The sequence below is a fragment of the Gopherus evgoodei genome, chromosome 3 (assembly GCF_007399415.2).
Source record: "Gopherus evgoodei ecotype Sinaloan lineage chromosome 3, rGopEvg1_v1.p, whole genome shotgun sequence".
In the NCBI taxonomy this organism is placed as follows: domain Eukaryota; kingdom Metazoa; phylum Chordata; order Testudines; family Testudinidae; genus Gopherus; species Gopherus evgoodei.
The window spans coordinates 6,779,797-6,798,713 of record NC_044324.1 but is presented as its reverse complement, the minus strand read 5'-3'; the positions used below and the strand labels follow the sequence as shown (position 1 = coordinate 6,798,713).

Below are 18,917 nucleotides of genomic sequence, written 5' to 3'. Positions count from 1 at the left end.
AGCTGCATTTACCCCCCATCACACCCTGCCCATGCCCCCGCTCACCTCTCTGCCAGGAGCAGCCGCCTGCAGCCTCTGCTCCAGCCCCGAGAGCTTGCCGTCGCTGTGCCCGTTGACTTTGGAGCGCAGCTCCTCCGCGGAGCGCTGCGACGCCAGCTGCACGTTCTTGGCCCGCAACAGCTTCTGCAGCAGCAGGTGCCCGGCCTCAGACCGGGCACCCACCAGCAGCTGGCTGCCCAGCAGCAGACTGTTGGCCGGGGCAGGCGCCAGCTCCCCGTTGACCTCGCGTTTCACAGCCTGGCCCCCGCCCAGCACGCACTGCGCTGTCTCCTCCTTGGGCTCCTGCTTGATGCAGACCCCAGGGGCCTCAGCTGGCAGGGCCCCCCCTTCCAGAGGAGAGGCCTGTGGGCCTGGCCTTTCTCCCACCTGCCCGTTGACTCGATTCCTGGCCAGGCTCCGGTCCGGTGGCTTTCTCGATCCATCTGTGGGCTCCCTGCTGGGAGAGGAGTTGGGACCCTGCGCTGCCAGGTCCCAGTGGCCAGGGGTCCTAGCAAAGGACTCCTCTCCTGTTTGGCTGGGGGGTGGCTTTGGGATGGTGGGCACCGGCTCCGCTAGAAGGCTGTTCTGGGTGGGCGTCAGTCTGTGCTCGGGCTGTACCCCAGGGCTCTGTGCCACACTGGGCGGGCTGGCCAGGGTGGGCGGGGAGGCTTCCTTTGGCTCTTGGGGGCTCTGTTCCCAGCTGGGTGGGGGGTGCTGATGCACAGAGCCCAGGCTGACCATGCTCATGGGCGGCTGGACTGGGGCAGTTGCTGGTGGGGCAGAGAGTCTGAGTACCGCCTGCTGGGGACTATGCCCCGCCAGCGCCGTGGGCATCAGCTCTGCCAGAGGCTGCTGGGGGATGCTTAGCGACGCTCTCTGCTGGCCGGCAGATGCCTGCTCTGTGACAAACCCTGGCTGCATCTGCTCGGCAGCAGCGGAGGGGCCAGCTGTCCGGACCTGGAACGCTGTCCCCGGCTGCCTTGGTGGCTGGCGCACCATGGAGGCCTGCAGGGCCGAGGGGGGCTGCGGCCCCTGCTCAACGGGTGCCTGGGCCTGCCTGAGCGCCTGGCTCTGCTGCAGCAGGCTCTGCTGGTGGCGCTGCACCAGGATGGCCTGCAGCTGCTGCGGGGTGAGGTGCCGTAGCTGCGGGTTTTTGGAGATGACGCCTTGCAGCTGAGCTCGGATTTGGCCCATCACAGGAGCGGACACCTGGCTCAGGATGCTCTGTGCATGGGACACCTGCGGGACCAGCATGCTCTGCTGCGGCTGCCCCATCAGCCCGGCCTTGTGCTGCACTGCCGGGCTCAGCAGCCGCTGGCCCACCAACCCTTTCGGTTGCTGTTCTAGGCTCTGTGCTGGTGGTTGGCCCACAATCCTCTGCAGCGGCTGCTGGCCCATGAGGCTTTGCCCCTGGCTCATCATGCTCCCAGGCTGCTGTTGCTGTTCTGCCACTGAGCTCTGTGGGGCCAGCAAGTGAGGCCCCTGGGCAGGGTCCGAGTGTGGCTGCTCTGGCCTCATGGTGCCCCCCACCTGTGCCAGCCCCCCGCTGTTCTGCAGTGGCAGATGAAGCAGGTTGCTTTGCTGCGGGCCCCCCTGCATTCGCTGCGACTGCTGCAGCTGCAGGGAGCTCGCCATGGTCTGCTGCGGGGAGGACAGCGGGCAGGGCTGCTGCGGGGAGGACAGCGGGCAGGGCTGTTGCTGTCCTGGTTCGGGCTGTTGTTTCTGTGGCTGCTGCTCTCCGCCCAGGGGCGCCAGCTGCTCCTGGCTGGCCGGTGCCAGGGGATTGAGGTTCTGAATGCCCTGCTGGTCCTGAGTGCCCATGTGCGGCTGCCCCCCGAGGTCCTGGCTGCCCGGCCCACTCCCAGCGGCTGCCAGCTGAACCTGAGGCTGCCCCCTGCCCTCGGCACCCTCTGCAGGCAGCACAGTGTTCTCTACCCCTCCCTGCTGCTCCTTGGCGGCCGTGCCCTGCAGGGCTGGCTGAACTCCCTGACTCAAGTGTAGCATGGAGGAGGACTGGCCCAGGACTCCATGCTGTGGAAAGTGCTGTATCTGCTGCTTGGCAGCCTGCCCCTGCCCCAGCAGGGCCGGATGCTGTGCTAGAGAGCTCTGCTGCTGCTGTGTCAGCAAGGTCCGTGACTGGCCCAGAAGTCCAGCCTGCTGCTGCTGTGCTGGTGATAAAATCAGCCGGTGGCCCAGGAGGCCGTGAGTTTGCTGCACCAGCTGAGGCGAGCCCAGCACCCTCTGCTGGTGGGGCGCTAACAGCACCTGCCTCGGGGGGTTCTGGTGGCCTGCGACGCCCTGATGCTGCAGCATGGACACCTGGGAGTGCCCCATCATCCCTGCCTGCGGCTGAGGCGAGAGCTGCTGGACCAGGATCCCCTGCTGCTTTGGAACCATGGGCTGCCCCCCACTGCCCTGCTGGGGAGCAGGGGGCTGCTGCAGTGACGATACCTGTCCCAGCAGGCTTTGCTGTTGCTGCTGCAATGATGACACCTGTCCCAGCATGCTTTGTTGTTGTTGCTGCTGCTGCAATGATGACACCTGTCCCAGCATGCTCTGCTGTTGCTGCGGCTGCTGCAATGACACCTGCCCCAGCATGCTTTGCTGCTGCTGCAATGACGCCTGCCCCAGCATGCTTTGCTGCTGCAATGACGCTTGTCCCAGCATGCTTTGCTGCTGCTGCAGTTTCTGAGCCAGCTGCATCCTCTGCAACTGCCTCTCCTGCATCAGCCGGGTGTCAGCGGCCAGCCCCCGGAGCGCGGGATTCCCGGGGAAGAAGCTGTTGGATGTGCCCGGGATGGCTGCGTTCCCCAGCTGCTGCTGGCCCATGAAGGACAGGCCTTGCTGGACCGCCATGGAGACTCCACCCTGGGGCAAGCGCACGTTGCCTGCTTGCCCTGTCAGCTGGTTGGGCTGCTGGCCCAGGCCTTGCACCCCCACCATGGCCCCGGGTTGCTGGACACCATGGGCGGAGAGCAGCTGGCCCGGGAGCTTGGCCATGAGCCGGGGGCTCTGCGAGGGGCTCAGGGCCATAACGGCAGAGCTCTGCTGATGCTGCTGCTGCTTGTTGCGGTACTCGGCCATCAGGTTGGTGTGCTCCTTCTGCTGCTTCCGAACCTGCCAGGGAGAGGGCTGTCAGCCCCAGACAGGCGGAGGGCACCCAGCGACGTACAGCCCGGCCCCCCCACGTGCCACAGCTGTACCCAGTGCCACCTCCCCTACCTGTCACACGCCAGCTCAGCCCCCCTGCCTGCCACAGCCGCACGTTGTGCTGCCGCCCCCCCCCCGCGCCTGCCACAGCCATACCCAGTGCCACCCCCACGCCTGTCACACACCAGCCCGGCCCCTACGCTTGCCACAGAAGAACCCAACCCCCTCCCCCGCCTGCCACACACTGTACCCAGTGCCGCCTCCCCGCCTGTCACATGCCAGCCCGACCCCCCCCGCATGCCATAGCTGCACCCAATGCCCACCCGGCCCCCCTGCCTTGTCCAGTGCCCCCCAATCTGCCCCATCACATGCCAGCCTGGTCAGCCTCTAAGCACAGACTCACACCACCCGCAGGTGAAGGCTGCCCCCCCACCCCACCCTAGTCTCCTTCAGCACTCCCCCTCCCCCCCACCTGGTCCAGCTGCTTCTGGATCTTGCTCTGCTGCTCCGTCACCAGCTTGAGCTTCTCCGCATCGGCCTCAGGGAACTCGCGGCCAGCCTTCTTGGCCGTGCGCTGCTTGGCGCACAGGGCCTTGCGTGACTTGCGGTGCACACCGATCTGCTCCTCCAGCACCTTCAGCTGCATCTGCAGAAGCTGCTGGGTGTGGAAGAGCCACTCCTCATACTGCCGCTGGTCGGCCTCGTCTGCGGAGAGGGGCACTGGGGTGGGACGGAGCTGGGGAGACACTCCCTTACCCCACTGCCCCCCAGCAAAGATGGTCCCTCCCCCTCCCCTCAGCTGGGTCACGGGCTCACAGAAAAACCAGCAACTCCATTCACAGCCCGGCCCTACAGCAGCACCAAGAGGCCCATACAACCCTCCAAGTGAACCCCGCCCTGGCAGGGGGCCCCGACGCTGGACCCTCAACACCAGCTACTTACTGATGACACCCTGAGCAAAGGTGGGTGGGTTGGGGCGGGCCTGAGACGGGTCGCTGCCACTTCGCTCCTAGGAGAGATGAAGGGTTTATGATCACGTGCACCCCCCGCCACCCTACATGGATTAGTCTCCCCATCCCCTAGCCCCATGTGCTTCCCCCTGCCCTCCCCAGCCCCATGTACTGTCCCTCACGCTGACACCCTCCCCTTTGCAGCCTCCATGGCCGTCCAGCACTCAGCCCTTCTGCGGCAGCTGCTGAGGGCCCGTGAATCCTGGCTGCAAGAGCGATTCCCACTGCAGACGCCTGTGACTCATCTCACACACGAGCTCTGGCATGCCCTGGTACTGGGTATTTGCTGGGCAAGGCAGTACGGGGGCTCCCCAGGGCAGATAGCCACGTGCTCACCTGTCCGCTCCCAGCTGGGACGTGGTTCTGCAGTTCAGCCGGGGCCGGGGCCCCTGAGAGCCGCTGAGCCAGCAGGGACACCTGTTGCCTTTGGAACCAAACCGAGAGAGAAGAATGAGCCAGGAACCACTCCTGCCCTGCCCTGTCCTGCCCTCAGCTGTCTGCCCACCCCCTCCCATGCGTGTCCCCCCCTTACCTGTTCATCCCAGGGGCCACCCCAATGCTTCCCTGAGCCATCACCTTCTTGATGCCCTTCAGTGCCACCATCTTTGCCTTGGTGATGGTGTCCGTGATGTCCTCAGCTGCAAACTTATCCAGGTCTGCGAGGAGAGTGTGTGTCAGCCAGAGCCCACTGCAGGGCTCCCCCAGGCCAGGCCAGCTGCTTCCCCTGGCTAACACCCAACGGACTCCCAGCCTGCAGGGGGAATGGCCACCCCACTGCGTGGGAGTCTCAGTGCCCCCAACCCAGAGGGGAGGTGCAGCTGACAATAGATGTGGCAAGAGGGTGCGCCAGCTGCCAGAATCCATGCTTGGCGGGCCCAGGCGGGGATGGAGCTGCTCCCCACAGCCCGAGCGGGCAGTTGGCACAGGCCCCATCCTTGCTCATGTGGGGGGCAGGGCACAGGACGACTCCCCTGCAGTGTGGCACTTACCCCTCTGCAAACTGTGGAGAGGCGAGTCACCCAAGCCAAGCACGCCCCACCCAGGTTGGACAGGGTCACCCCTCAGCTTCCCACTCTCGTTCAGTGCTTGGCCAGTCAGCTGTGGCCACCCAGTGCCAAGGGGATGCTCCTCCTCCAAGACACGCCCCCACAAGCTCCCCTCAAATGGCTTTCCCTAGCTGCAGGGCCAGATCCGAACCCAGGACCGCAAGGCATGCCATCCTCTCGACCCGCTGGCGCCTACCTGTGTCGGGGAAGAAACTGTTGGCCAGCTGCTGCTGCTGCTGCATGATGAGCTGCTGGGGTTTCGTGCCCATGGGGGTCGGCTGCACTCCAGGTATCTGCTTCTGCACCAGCACCTGCTGCTGGTTCGGCTGCGGGGTCAGCGCCGGCTGGACGCCGTGCTGGGCCGTAGGGACATGGGGCTGGGGCTGCACCTGCGCCATCGCCATGTGTGGGGCCAGCACCTGGCCCTGCTGGTGTCCCACCACCCGCTGCTGCTGCGTCATTAGCTGTTGGGTGGGCACCAGGTTCTGCTGCCTGGCGATGAGGCCCAGCTGCAGCTGTTGCTGGGGCCCCAGCACGCGGGGAGCCTGCCCGTCCGAGGGCTGGGCCGGCCCTGCAGGCTGAGCCAGTATGGAGTGCTGCTGCTGCTGCTGCTGCTGCACAGTCTGGAGGTGCTGGGCACCCCCTGGCAGGTGGGCCGACATCTGCTGCTTCTTCTGCAGCTCCTTCTTCTCGTGCTCCAGCAGGTCCTCGATGAGCAGAGGCAGCTCACTGGCCACCAGGGAGCTCTCCATCTTCTCCAGGTCATCAGCCGGCGAGTGCTGGGCATTAGCCAGGCCCAAGGCCCCTCCATCCAGCTCCAGCAGGGCAGTGCTCTGGCCGGGAGCCAGCCCGCGGCCCGGGGCAGCATAGGGGCCCTTGTCTGAGCCAGAGGTGGCAACTTGGCTGTTGGGAGGGAAGGGGGTGGTACCGAGTCGCGCGGGCCCCGCTCCGGGACTCAGCAGGTTCTGGCCAGGCTTGAGGGTCAGGCCTAGGGAGGCAGCCATTTTCTCGGCCCCCTGGAGGGCCTCTGACTTGATGGGAACCGGGAGGCGGTCAGAGGCGCCAGTGTTGAACTGGCAGGGGGATGTCTTCAGGCAGCCTTCCTCCAGCTTGGGTTGGACACTGGCCGGCAGGGAGGCCAGCTTGGCTTCTAGGATGCTGGCCTGGGCCTTGAAGATCAGGTGGGGAGCCGGTGCCGTGCTGGAGGGGCAAGTGGTGGGCAGCAGCCCCTCCCTGGGGGGTGCCAGCTCCTTGAGCTCCCCAGGGCCCTTGGGGCAGGGCCCAACCGGCTCCCTCTTGAGCAGAGCCTCGCGCTCGGCCTTCTCGTTGGCCGACTCCACCAGGCGCAGGTGCTCGTTGAAGATGTCCTTCTTGTCTCCTGTGTCCAGCTCGGGGTCAGTGTAGGCCAGCAGGTCGAACTCATCACCGTTCAGCAGGTCGTCCAGGTGGGGGTCGTTGGTCTCCAGGTTGTCCAGGTTGCCCAGGTCGTCGTCCCCCTTGGCCACATCCGGGTCCAGGCTCAGGTTGGCCAGGTCATCGTCCTCCAGGTCCTTGTGGGAGTCGAAGTCGTCGTCCAGGTCAGGCTCCACCGGCACCTCACATGGGAGCCGCCCACCCTCCAGCGCCAGGTGGCTCTTGCTGGGAGCTGGAGTCGGGACCGGAGCCAGCGGGGGTTCCATGGCAGGGCCGTCCTTGGGGCCGTCGGGACGCAAGCCAGAGCCAGAGGATGACGACAGAGGCCGGGGAAGGCCATGCTGAAGCTCCAGGCTGCTGGGAGGCGGGGGCAGTGGAGGGCCGCTTTTGGGGGGAGGCTGGTGGCTCCGCTCAGCCCCCTGCGGGGAAGTAGTGGAAGGCGGCAGAGGGGCTGGCAGAGGCATGACGGAGGCACGCAGGGCCTGGCTGGAGCTCTCGTCGCTGGACAGGAAGAAGCGTGGTCTGGCCGGGGGGCCCTGCTGGGCGAAGGGGGAGCCTATGCCCCCAGCTGCCCCCTTCTGGGCATTGTGCCGCAGCTCAATGAACTGGGCCCCCACGGCTCCGGGCGAGGACGGGATCTGCTCGGCAGGGCCCGCCATGCGCCCAGCCAGGCCCCCCAGCGCCGGCCGGCTGAGCTCGTGGCCAGGCGGCTGCTGGAAGCGGGCGGGGCCGGGGAGCCGCACGGCCACCTGCTGCTGCTGCCACATCTGCTGCTGTTGTGGTGAGGGCCCCTGGAACACGCCGCGTGGGAAGAAGGTCTGGGGCACTCCCACCGACGGCCTGCAACACAGACAGGGAGGGTCAGGGAGTGGCCCCTGCCTAGCACAGGGTGCTGGTGACACCGTCCGCCCGAGGGCAGAGCCGTAGCCAGGGAGCTCCCTCGCTCGCCCACACCAGCGGACGGTCAGCAGCAGCTGCGGGTTCTGGAAGGGGACACGGGCTGGCCATGCCCCAGCACGGCATCGCCCCGCTGAGGGGCTCCTGTTGGACAGACTGAACCCCCTCGGACCTGCCCCCGCCTAATGTCAGGGGATGGGGGCTCAGCGATGGCACCCTGCCAACTGGGACTCCCAGCCCCCAACCCCCACAGTGCGGGAGCGAGAGGGGAGTGAGGCTCTGTGACTAGCTGGGCTGGGAGTGAGGACTCCTGGGTTCTATTCCCAGCAGGGTCACAAACTTGCTGAGTAACAGTGGGCCTCAGTTTCCCCACGTGTAGATGAAGGTGGGGTCTGATGGGTGAGTGAAGTGCCCTGTGAGTGCAGCAAGCCCAGAGCACCGCTGGCTCCAGCAGCCGGGTGGACACACACCTGCCGTTGAGATCCATAGAGGAGGGCGTGGCGGCAGGAGGCGGGCGGGAAAGCCGCTCATCAGGTGCGAAGGCTGCGGGCACCATGACTGGCCCAGAGAGTCTGCTGCTGCCAGGGGCCGCGGGCAGATTCCCGAGGGCACTCTTGTTCTGGGAAGGAAGGAAGGAAGGAGAGTGACTCCACCTGTGCCCCGACTCCTGCAGACCACACTCTCACCTGCGCCCTTCCCCTCCAGCTCCAGGGGACCCGGACTCTCCTCCTGACCCCAACCTGGGCTCAAGCTCCTCTGCAGCAGGCGACGGGGAACTAACTACTGCACCTTGCTGCCCTCGTTCGGGACTAGCCTCAGCCCCATCCGAATTGCCCCACGTGCTTTATCTGGCGAAACCCTGCAGCAGGAGCTCCCCAGGCGACAGGGCAGGGCTTGTCTCAGCGCTATGTTCGTCAAGGGCTGCGATGACCAATGTGCAGAGCCAGCTCCACCTGCCTTTGGGGGCCGGGCCAGGCCAGCAGCCCCGGGGCCCATATGGCTTTGGAGGTGTGTGTGTGGCCCCAGCCCCACCTGTGCTGGCTGGTAGGGTGCCAGGCCCCTGAGCTGCTCGAAGGCCTGGCTGCTGGCTTCGGCGCTCCACGCTGCCTGGCAGGAGCTGGTGGCGGCGGCAGCGCTCTCCTTCTCCTGCCGCAGGTTGTTCCTCTGAATTTGCTGGCGGATGAGGAGCTCACGGAGTCTCTGGCGCTGGGAGACGAGGGATGCACCATTACAGCAGGGCCCAGATTGCACCCTGGGAACTCTCTGCCCTACCCTGAGCATCTGGGGGACGGGGCAGGAACAGGGCACCCATGGCAGCTTGAAGACTCTCTGCCCAGGTGGGAGGGGAAACTGAGGCACGGAGAGGGAGAGGGCCTTGCCCAAGTCATCCAGCAGGTCAACGGCAGAGCCGGGAACAGAACCCAGGTATCCCAAGCCCCCGGCCATGCAAGGAGACTAGAGAGCAGAGAGCTATTTCCCTGGCTCCAGCTCTCCTTGTACCCTCTAGGAGATGTCACAGTATCCCTTGGATCAGCCCCCACCAGCACTCGCGCGTTCTGCGCCTGGCTCTGGGAGGGCAGTGGAGTGCAGTGGTTAGAGCAGGGGGACTGGGAGCCAGCAGTCCCAGCTCTACCTCTGATTCACCATGCCCAAGCCAGTGCCCCCAAAGCCCAGTCGCCCCCAAGGGCTGAGGAGAAAGCGGAGCACTCACCTGCCTCTGCTTCTCCAGCTCCGACTGGCTGATGCTGCTGACAGCGCCCTCCTGGCTGACTGGCAGTTCGGGCAGCTCCCGGCTGGGGAGAGCAGAGATCCCCGATGCCACCTCGTCCCGCTTGTCAGCTGGCGGCCCCATCCCGGCTCGGGGCAAGTAGGTCAGGGAGCCGTCCTGCTGCTGCTGGGGATGGGGGGGCTGCTGCGGCAGCACCGAGGGGGGTCGCAGGGGAGAGAGGCTGTAGGTCTCAGTAGGGCAGCTGCCAGGCCCCAGGGGGCTACCGGCCTGGTGGAAGCCGGGCGAGGAGGCATAGCTGGCGCTTTGGGACTTACCCATGGGCTGGCTAGAGGCAAAATGGCTGTTCATCCCGTGGGGTTGGTGGGAGGGGGAACCCTTGAGGGGCTCTGAGCCAGATGGGGGGAAGGTGAACCGCATCTGGGCCTGGGAGCCAGGGAAGACGCTGGCTCCGGGGGAGCGAGCGAAGGGGGGCTGCTGGCTCCCCGGCCCCTTGGACTGAGGGTCACTGGGCTGGGCCGGGGGGAAGCCCCCACCAGCTGGGGGATTGTGGGAGACTGGGATCGATTTGAAGCCGGAGTCAGGCATTTGGGGCCGTGGGGGCTTGTGCAGGGGGGCAAAGGGGTCCCGGGACTGGGGGCGCGAGGGGGGTCTGGAGTAGGGATCGGGTGACTGGAAGCGAGGAGTGACGGGTGACTGGCAGCAAGCCTCATTGGAGAGCGGCCGGGGGGTTAGAGGGGACTGGGAGCTGGACTGGGACTGCGGGCTGGCGGGGACGCGGGAGAAGGGGTCGGAAGGCAAGGACCTGGGGGGCAGGGCACAGCAGCTGTCGGGGAGCTGTGGCCGGGGCGTCAGGGGGGGCTGGGCATAGGGGTCCGAGTAGCAGGACACGGAGGGCGACTGCCTATAAAGGTCGGGGTGGCTGGGAGGTGAGGGGGCCAGAGCCTGGGGCTGGGGATGCACCAGCCCTGGGCTCTGTGGCTCTACCTGAGAGACCCGTGGGGTCAGGGGGGCTTTGAACACGTCGGCTGCCTTCAGCTCGGTGGAGGAGAGGTGGGACGGGGAGTCAGCGTAGCCCAAGGTGGCCATGTAGCCAGGAGAACACACTCCCGGGCCCCCTTCCTCCTTCTTCACCTGCAGCCCCCCAGCCTCCAGGCCCCTCTTCTGCTCCCCAAAGGGAGGGGGCGAGAGCAGGGGCTCGGGGGGCCTGGCCCCAGGGCTCCCCGGCACTGACAGGTTGTCCAGAGAGCCACTGAGGCAGCGAGGTTTCAGGAAGGGGTCTGGAGTGGAGGGCTGGTGCCGGGGGGTCCCGGGGGAGGTGGGGTGGAACTCTGGAGGCTGGGGGCCTAGGGCCAGCCGGGGAGCGGGCAGGAGCTGCTGCTGCTGCTGTTGTGTGGGGAAGGGCTGGAAGGCAGCTCCGGCTGTGGGGCTCTGGCCCAGGGGCGAGGGGAAGCGGGGCTCCAGCGGGTAGGTGGGGGCCATGCTGTAGGGGTCGTGCGAAGGCACTTGGGCTGGTGACTGGGAAGGAAGCTTGAGGAAGAGCTCGCTGGACTCAGCCGCTGCTTCGGCGCCGGCAGGGGACTTCAGGAACCCGTCTGCAGAGCTGGGAAGGGCCACCGGGCTGTTGATGTAGACAGGCTGCCCCGCAGCACCAGGCAGTGCCCCCTGCTGGGGCGGGATCCTCAGGTGCAGCGAGGGTCTCTCGGGCTTGCGCAGCACCTCCCCTTTGGTCTGCTTGTTGATTTGGCTCTCGGCCTGCTGCAGAGACAGCATGGGATGGGGGTCAGCTTGCCAGGGGATCCTCTCTGCACTGCAGAGAGCCCAAGGTGGCATCGGGTCGGACCCCCCCACAAACACCCCCCACCTTGGGCTGTGGATGGGGGCTGGGGCAGGGAAAGGAGGATCCAGCAGAGTCAGTGGAGGGGCCAGTTGCTCCAGTCTGGGTAACCGAGAGGCCCAGCCGACGGGGCACCCGCTTTGCCAGGCAGCCTCGGGAAGGAAGGCCAGAGAGGGGGCCCCACAAGGCTACTGCCCGTGCCCTGAGTATGCTCCCCCAGCACATACCTTCTGCACCTTGTTGATGCGATGAGCTGCCCGGTTATCTTTGGCCTTTTGCTGCACAAAATACAAATCAATTCTCAGAGCGAAGCTGAGAGACCCCCGCGAGCAAGTCGCGCTCGCCGGCCACAGCTCCCAGTGGGGAACGGGCCCACCCAGGAGACTCACCAAGTAGGGGGCTTTGTCCGGAGCTGGGACCTTTCTCCAGAGCTTCATGATCTGTTTGCAGCGGCTGGACCAGTCTGGGAGGGGGACAGAGACTGAATCACCATCGGCCCCGAATCACCAGCCATGGCAGCCTCCAGCCGGAATCTCTGGAGCATCCAGGGTTTACGTCCCAAGCCCCAGCTGGATCAGGGCAGGTGCGGGACATCCCCCTAGCCTGGGATTCCCAGGATGCATGACCAGGGTCTTCATGCAGCCAATGGAGGCTCATGCCAGAGAGCTCTATTGGTAAAGAACTTCTTAGCCAACACAGAAATGTCATGCCAAGAGGACTATGGGCAAGGAACTTCTCCACCAATAGGAGAAAGTGCTCAGTGCCCTCATACCAGAGAGGATTATGGGTAAGAGCCAAGACAAGCTGGTTACTGAGCACCAGCTCCCTTCCCCAGGGGGCAGCCAGAGGGGCAAGAGCAGCTGCCTACCTGGGTAATCCTGCTTGAGGCTGGGGAAGTTCATGTTGGCATAGAGTACGGGCGAGATGGTGGACAGCTCGCCCAGCTCCTCATCCTTCTCCCAGCGCTGTAGGCTCCGTTGGTTGTAGGAGAGCCCATCCCCCTCACCCTCCGTGGTTGGGGTGGTGGGTGTGGAGGGCGTGGTGGCAGCTGAGCTGCTGGCCCAAGGGCTCTCGGGCTCGCAGTGGTCTGGGCTGAAGAAGCCGCTTCTCTCTCTGCACCGGGGAAAAAGCCCATGGCTTGAGTCACCAGGGCTGTGGACAAAGCCCAGGGCACATGCCAGCTGGGACAGATTCCAGCCTCTGGATTGAAGTAGCAGCAGCCCGCAGCTCCTTAGGGACCCAAATTCACCCCATCTCCTGAAGGACCTTGTGCTCTGCCCCTCCCATCCCTCCTAAGGGCACCAGCACTGCCCGCCTGGCACACACCAACATACCTGTTATCAAGGAACGGGGACTGGCAGACTCCCGAGTAGGACTCCATGGGGACAGCGGAGGAGAGAGAGCCCAGAGAAGCACTCCCTGTGAGGGAAGGCAAACCATGTGGCAGAGAGCTGGCAGTGAGAGTTAGAGCCGGCCCCCCCAAGCCCCAACACCCCCTCCCACCTGCCCCCATGCGGCTCCTAGAGCCAAGCCAGGTGAAGCCCTAGCTCCTAAAAAGAGTTCTAACACCACTCTCCTCCCCCCCGCCCCCAGGAATCACCCTATTTATTGCACATAGGGAAACTAAGGCATGAGAGGCGTGACCTGCCCACAAATCACATGGCACGTGGTCTATGCAGGAAACAGAACCCAGCAGTCTGCTGACCCAATGCTGCCCTCCAGCCCCTAGATGGTGCTGCTTCTGCTCAAACCAGGCTGCACAGCAAGAAGCTGGAGATGGGACCATGTGCTCTCCTGTGTCCTGCCAGGAGTAACAGACAACGCCCCCTGCTGGCCCTCCCTCTTGCAACCGGCCCCAGAGGGCAGCCCTTTCCCACCGGGAGTTTTTGGAGGGAGGTTGTAATTTATCAGCCACCCTCACCACACAGGGGATAGACAGGTCACCTTGCAGGAAGGGCCTCTGGGAGAGCTGTGCCCGGCTGGGGTCTCGCCCTCCCATGCTGGCCTCCATCCCTGCCGCCACGCAGTTCAGCTGCTGCTCCCGCTCGGCAGAGCCCAGCACGTCCTTGAAGAGCTGCTGGATGTCCTTGCTCTCCATCTTGGGCAATTCTGGGGAAGGAGGAAGATAACAGTGAGCACAGGGCTGGGGAGCTGCACCGCCTTACACCCCGTGTGCAGATCCACCCCGTCCCATTCTCACCACTTGCTGGAGCAGAACTGAGGTATAAGACTTCCCCCACACTGTACATCAGTTGCACAGCTGGAAAAGGAACCCAAGGGTCCTGACTCTCGGTTCCCCCTACTCTAACTACTAGGCACCACCGTCTCCCAGAGCCCTTTTGAAGCAGATCAAAAGGCACCTGGTGCAGGCTGAGAACAGTCTCACCACTATCTCCTGTCTGGTCAGCAGCTATTCTATGCGATAAGCTGTGGGGACTGATCTCCCCGGACCACCAGGGGCTTCGGCAGAGGGGAGCAAAGGGACCTGACTTGCCCTCCAGTTCCTAGGGATCCCTCACAGGACTGAACCACTAGCCTGGGAAGCTGGCCTGGGCAAGCCCCTTGCCTTGGGAATAACCCACAATGCCATCTAGGGGAGCTGACACCAGGCTGGCAAGACCCATTTTGGGCTCCAGTACATGTTTGCTGGGGCCCCACCCCCTCCCATTTCACCCCAGTGACAGACCCTTTAGAGGTCCCCTCAGCTTGTGGCCCTGGTTCAACTGTCCCCTTTCCACTCTTCTCGCCAGCCCTCGCTGGCACCAGCACAGAACCAAGGGAGGTGTGAGGGGGCGTCTGGCGGTCTGACCTTCTGTGGGGATCTTGTCAAGGTCGGAGCTGAGAGCACCCTCGCCGGGCGTTGCCGGTTTCTCACTGTCCCCAGGATCCGGAGAACCTTTCGGCTCCTCTGTCCCTGGGAGACAAACACACACACCACCCACATCACCCCAGCTCAGCACCTGCAGCCAGGGGTGTGCTGCTGGATACCCTCCTGCCCTACCCCCCACACAGCCCCCCATACGATGGGGGTAGATATGCCATGGGGATGACTGTGCTGTGACCCCCACCCCCACCCCGTCAGGGGCAGGTGTGCCAGAGTCGTGACCCCACACCCCGTCAGGGGCGGGCATGCCAGGGCCATGAGCCCCACACCCACCCCATCAGGGGTGGGCGTACCAGGGCCATGACCCCACACCCCGTCAGAGGCGGGCGTGCCAGGGCCGTGAGCCCCACCCCCACCCCATCAGGGGCGGGCGTACCAGGGCCGTGACCCCACATCCCGTCAGGGGCGGGCGTACCAGGGCCATGAGCCCCACCCCCACCCCATCAGGGGTGGGCGTACCAGGGCCATGACCCCACACCCCGTCAGAGGCGGGCGTGCCAGGGCCGTGAGCCCCACCCCCACCCCATCAGGGGCGGGCGTACCAGGGCCGTGACCCCACATCCCGTCAGGGGCGGGCGTGCCAGGGCCGTGAGCCCCAGCCCCAGCCCCACCCCCACCCGTCAGGGGCGGGCGTGCCAGGGCCGTGAGCCCCACCCCCACCCCGTCAGGGGCGGGCGTGCCAGGGCCGTGAGCCCCACCCCCACCCCGTCAGGGGCGGGCGTGCCAGGGCCGTGACCCCACACCCCGTCAGGGGTGGGCGTGCCAGGGCCGTGACCCCACACCCCGTCAGGGGTGGGCGTGCCAGGGCCGTGACCCCACACCCTGTCGGGGCGGGCGTGCCAGGGCCGTGAGCCCCACCCCTACCCCGTCAGGGGCGGGCGTGCCAGGGCTGTGGCTGACCCCCCCCGTAACTGGGAGCCCCCCCCCTCCTTTCAGCACCCTCCTCCCCTGAAAGGAGTAAGAGCTGAGGGTGATATTCTGGGGTACATCTCTATGGCTCCAAAGGTGGGGGCACCACTCTATGACTCCAAGTCACAGAGACTCCAGAGTCCTCCAAGACTGACCATAGACGCACCTTGCCTAGATAATAGCCCACAGCCATAGAGCTGTACTAGAGTGGTGGCTGTGATGGATAGAGTGACACAGCTCTATGGCCACAGACTGGTTGGAGAGTACACTCTAGGCAGCATCTCTATGGTCAGGGGAGTTGGTCAACAAGATGGGGAGCTCCAGGCTGGTTGAGGTTATACAAATGACATCATGCATATTCAGATATTCAAATAAGAGGGTCACTATTTGCATAACCTTTCCAACTCTCTGTACCAGCCTGTCCCCACACGGAACACCCCCCAGCCTCGGCCGGACGCCAGCCCCCCATCCCCACCCTCGGGCCAGCCCGGTGGCAGGTGCTCACCTGGGTCCTCAGCCTTCGCTTCCGCCCCTTTCGGGTCCTCCTCTTGGGCCACCAGGGTGCTGCTGTCCATGCTGTCATCCCCTGGGGGGGTCACAGGAGGGGGATGCTGAGCCAGCACACGGCCCCTCCCTCCCGTGACACCAGCCCCTTAGCACGGGTGAGCCCCGGTTCCTGGCGCTACCCGCCCCAAGGGCTGGCGCTTCCTACACAATCCAGGTGACCATTCCCAGCCCCTCAGATCCCTCACCACCAAGCCAAGTCCCACCAGCCAGCCCTGCACCCTGCCAACCTCCACTCAGAAGCTAAGGATGTCTCTGCAGCCCCCTTACCTTTCAGATGGGCAGGGGTCTCCTTCCCATCTCCAGGCACCCTCTGGAGTGTTCCGGGCACCCCAGGGTCCATCCTGGGTCTGGGAGCACCCTGGCCAAAGGGGGGGCAGGCAGCTCCATCCCCCACACCCCCCGCAGCCAGCAGGGCCTTCCGGCTCAGGTCCATGAGCGCCTTCCCGAAGAACGCTTCCTGCCGAAGGAGTGGGGAAGGGGACGGGAGGGAGCCAGGGGACACGTAACAGAGTTAACAGAGGGGACAGACCTCTTCCCCACCTCTCTGCCCAATGAAGCTCCCCCACTCTCCCCTCTCCCTCCGCCCCCAGCAGCAGGAGCTGACACATCCCTGTCCCGCCGCAGCCTGGCTTACCTGGAGGTAGGCAGGGAACATATCCTCCAACTTGCTCTTCTTCCTGCCTCGGCGTTTCTTCTTCTCATCCCCCTCCGTGGCGCCCTGCTCCACGGCGCCCTCCGCAGGGATCTCCGCCGGCACCCCTGTGAACAGCAGCTGCTGTTACTTCCACCCTCCTCAGGAGCCTGGAGACATGGGGCCCTCCTGGAACAAGCCAAGCCTTGGGCAGGGGTTTCCCCATTGCCACCCTGCCAAGCTATAGCCCCGCCTCCCTCCATGAGAACCCCAGAACTAAGGGGGGCGGGGGGCGGTGTGTTGTCCCAGCTGCACCCCGCAACACAGAGGTTAATGCCAGAGGGCCAGGCGCTGCTTGGGCGCATGTGACTCCTACCGTCCTCCGGATGCCCCTCGGCGCTCAGCACCTCGCGACATGCCTCCAGCAGCACTGCCGGGCCCTTCTTCAGCCGGGTATGGGACTTCCGCTGCCGCACCATGAACCCACCGATCCCTGGGGGGGGCAGAGGAGCGGTTACAGGGGGAGGCCTCAGCCCTGCTTGGCCAGGGTGGCTTCACTCCACAGAGCCCAGGGCACCCTCCGGCTCCCACCCTGATGGGCTATATGCGGCGGGACGGCTCCGTCAGCCACCATGGACAAGGCTCGGAACAGCCCAGCCGATTCGCCGTCCCGCTGTCATGGATCAGTGCAGGAGCACTCACCAGGGCGGTAGGGCTTTCGCTTCCTCTTCTTGCACTCCTCTGAATCCTCCAGCCCCTTCCCCGAGTCCACGTCGGCCCCCCCGTCCCGGTCGGGGCTGGCGGCAGCTTCCAGCTTGATCTCACACTCCATGTGCTCCACGCCCACTGCACACGGGAGGGGACGAGACGTTAGAGCAGGACTCCTCCATGCCCTCCAGCCCCACTGCGGCGGAGGGAAAGTCAACTGACAATCCAGACCCCCTCCCAAACCTACAGCCAGCCCCACACATTGCTAGCCGAGCTGCGCCCCTTCTCCGCACGACACTGCCCCTGGAGGAGCCGGTTCAGCCCATCAGTGACAGGGGGCCCCCTGAGTACCTCTCTCTCTGGTGCATCCTTCCCCCCTCACCAGCCGTGGTCCTGAAAGCCAGCAGCTACCCAGCTGGGCCCAGCAACAGCTTCCCCCCACCCCACCCCACCCTATGCAGTTCTCCCCTCCCCGGGCGAGTCCCTCCCTCTCACATCTGCACCCCCACGCCTGCGCACATGCTCCTCCTGCCCCCCAGCATTAGAGGCTCCCAGCTGCAGCCACCTCCTCTGGACACAGCGTAGGGCCCACCTCTCACAGCGCCCTGAGCAGAGACCTGCCCTCCCAGGCACTGCAAGAGCTTTCGAGTCGGTGGGTTCCTGAGTGGTGACCAGGCCTGGCAACGAACCCAGGCATCCTGGCTCCTCTCCAAGCACAGTCAGGGGGCAGCGCAAGCAGCAGGCACCAGCACACCCGTGTACCGCACCAGCCGGCGGTGGGGAGTGGGGGCCGCGTGAGGGGAGTGCACCTTCACCCTTCAGCAGGTCGTCCCCGTCCAGATCCCCGTCCTTCTTCTCATCCGTGCCCAGGGGGTCACCCCCCTCCCCATTCAGGGTGCCCAGCCGGGTCTTGCGCTGCCTGCGCTTGTGCAGGGGGGACATGGAGAGGTTGCGCAGCACGGCCATGCCCGTCTCCGTCAGCCAGACGCCTTCGAAGCGGAAATACTGGGGCTCTGCGGGGGGAAGGAGGCAGGGCCAGACAGCAGAGTTAGGAGCACACACTCTCCAGGCTGGCCTAGTCAGGATGCCTGGGTTCTATTCCCGGCTCTGCATTTACCCACTGGGAGACCTCAGGCCAGTCCCTGAGCCTCTCTGTGCCCTTGGTCTCGCCCGTTCAGACTGTGAGCTCTTCAAGGCAAGAGAGACTCCTTGCCCCCCTGCTCCATCTACTGGATTCTACATCACTCCGAGCTGGGAACAGACCCCAGGAGTCCTGGCTCCCAGCCCTAACCGCTAGACCCCACTCTTCCCTCGAGCCAGGAACAGACCCCAGGAGTCCTGGCTCCCAGCCCTAACCGCTAGACCCCACTCTTCCCTCGAGCCAGGAACAGACCCCAGGAGTCCTGGCTCCCAGCCCTAACCGCTAGACCCCACTCTTCCCTCGAGCCAGGAACAGACCCCAGGAGTCCTGGCTCCCAGCCCTAACCGCTAGACCCCACTCTTCCCTCGAGCCAGGAACAGACCCCAGGAGTCCTGGCCTCTGCAGCACACCCTACCCTGGGAAGAAGGTCACAGCCCCGGCGAGCCCGACTCGTCCCAAGCACTGGCAGGGCTCAGCCCCCCCCCATGGCAGCTTCTTCCTTCCAGCTGGGAGAGGGATGGACCCTCCTGTGCCCTCCGGGCTGAGGGCCCAGTTCAGCCCGAGGCCCTTCGAGGGGACAGGACGCAGGGCATGTGCTGGAACCCCAGTGGGGCAGCAAGTGCAGCTCAGTCACAAGGGATGGAGAGCAGGTCCCTTTCTCCACATGCTTACCCGGCTCCTTGATCTTCACTGGGATAATCTCTGGGGGCGCGACTGGAACTGGGGAGGGAAACACACAACGGTGAGTCCCCACGGCTCCCTGGCCCACTCCCCCGCGGCCCCAAGCACCTGCCTCCTGGCGCAGGGGAGGCATGGACCTACCAACTGGCTTGACCACGTAGGGCTGGCAGGAGCTGCAGTCGAAGCCCTCGTCTGCTGCCTGTTCCACCTCCTCCTCCGTGAAGAGATTGTTGCACACGGCATGGAGCCACCTGGGGGGGCAGGGATGGGGTGCAGTG

At 65.4% G+C, this 18,917-nt stretch overlaps 1 protein-coding gene across 9 annotated transcripts in view; it reads right to left on the bottom strand.

Annotated features, from left to right (window-relative positions):
• The window catches only part of KMT2D (lysine methyltransferase 2D), a 43,963-nt gene that overhangs the window by 8,043 nt on the left and 17,003 nt on the right, over window positions 1-18,917 (bottom strand). For 3 of the 9 annotated variants that reach the window (XM_030554718.1, XM_030554724.1, XM_030554725.1), the window contains 23 exons: window positions 18,781-18,890; window positions 18,631-18,678; window positions 17,627-17,830; window positions 16,812-16,955; window positions 16,486-16,602; window positions 16,113-16,237; window positions 15,746-15,935; window positions 15,417-15,497; window positions 13,928-14,032; window positions 13,063-13,227; window positions 12,453-12,537; window positions 11,987-12,231; window positions 11,508-11,581; window positions 11,346-11,396; window positions 9,267-11,039; window positions 8,588-8,761; window positions 8,026-8,174; window positions 5,442-7,498; window positions 4,732-4,855; window positions 4,536-4,623; window positions 4,132-4,198; window positions 3,662-3,894; window positions 46-3,156 (listed from right to left, as the gene is read on the bottom strand). In XM_030554718.1, the coding sequence (XP_030410578.1) occupies window positions 46-3,156; window positions 3,662-3,894; window positions 4,132-4,198; window positions 4,536-4,623; window positions 4,732-4,855; window positions 5,442-7,498; window positions 8,026-8,174; window positions 8,588-8,761; window positions 9,267-11,039; window positions 11,346-11,396; window positions 11,508-11,581; window positions 11,987-12,231; window positions 12,453-12,537; window positions 13,063-13,227; window positions 13,928-14,032; window positions 15,417-15,497; window positions 15,746-15,935; window positions 16,113-16,237; window positions 16,486-16,602; window positions 16,812-16,955; window positions 17,627-17,830; window positions 18,631-18,678; window positions 18,781-18,890 (9,520 nt within the window). The remainder of the gene's footprint in view (window positions 1-45; window positions 3,157-3,661; window positions 3,895-4,131; window positions 4,199-4,535; window positions 4,624-4,731; window positions 4,856-5,441; window positions 7,499-8,025; window positions 8,175-8,587; window positions 8,762-9,266; window positions 11,040-11,345; window positions 11,397-11,507; window positions 11,582-11,986; window positions 12,232-12,452; window positions 12,538-13,062; window positions 13,228-13,927; window positions 14,033-15,416; window positions 15,498-15,745; window positions 15,936-16,112; window positions 16,238-16,485; window positions 16,603-16,811; window positions 16,956-17,626; window positions 17,831-18,630; window positions 18,679-18,780; window positions 18,891-18,917) is intronic. The other 6 variants (XM_030554721.1, XM_030554720.1, XM_030554722.1 and 3 more) reach the window with 6 other exon arrangements.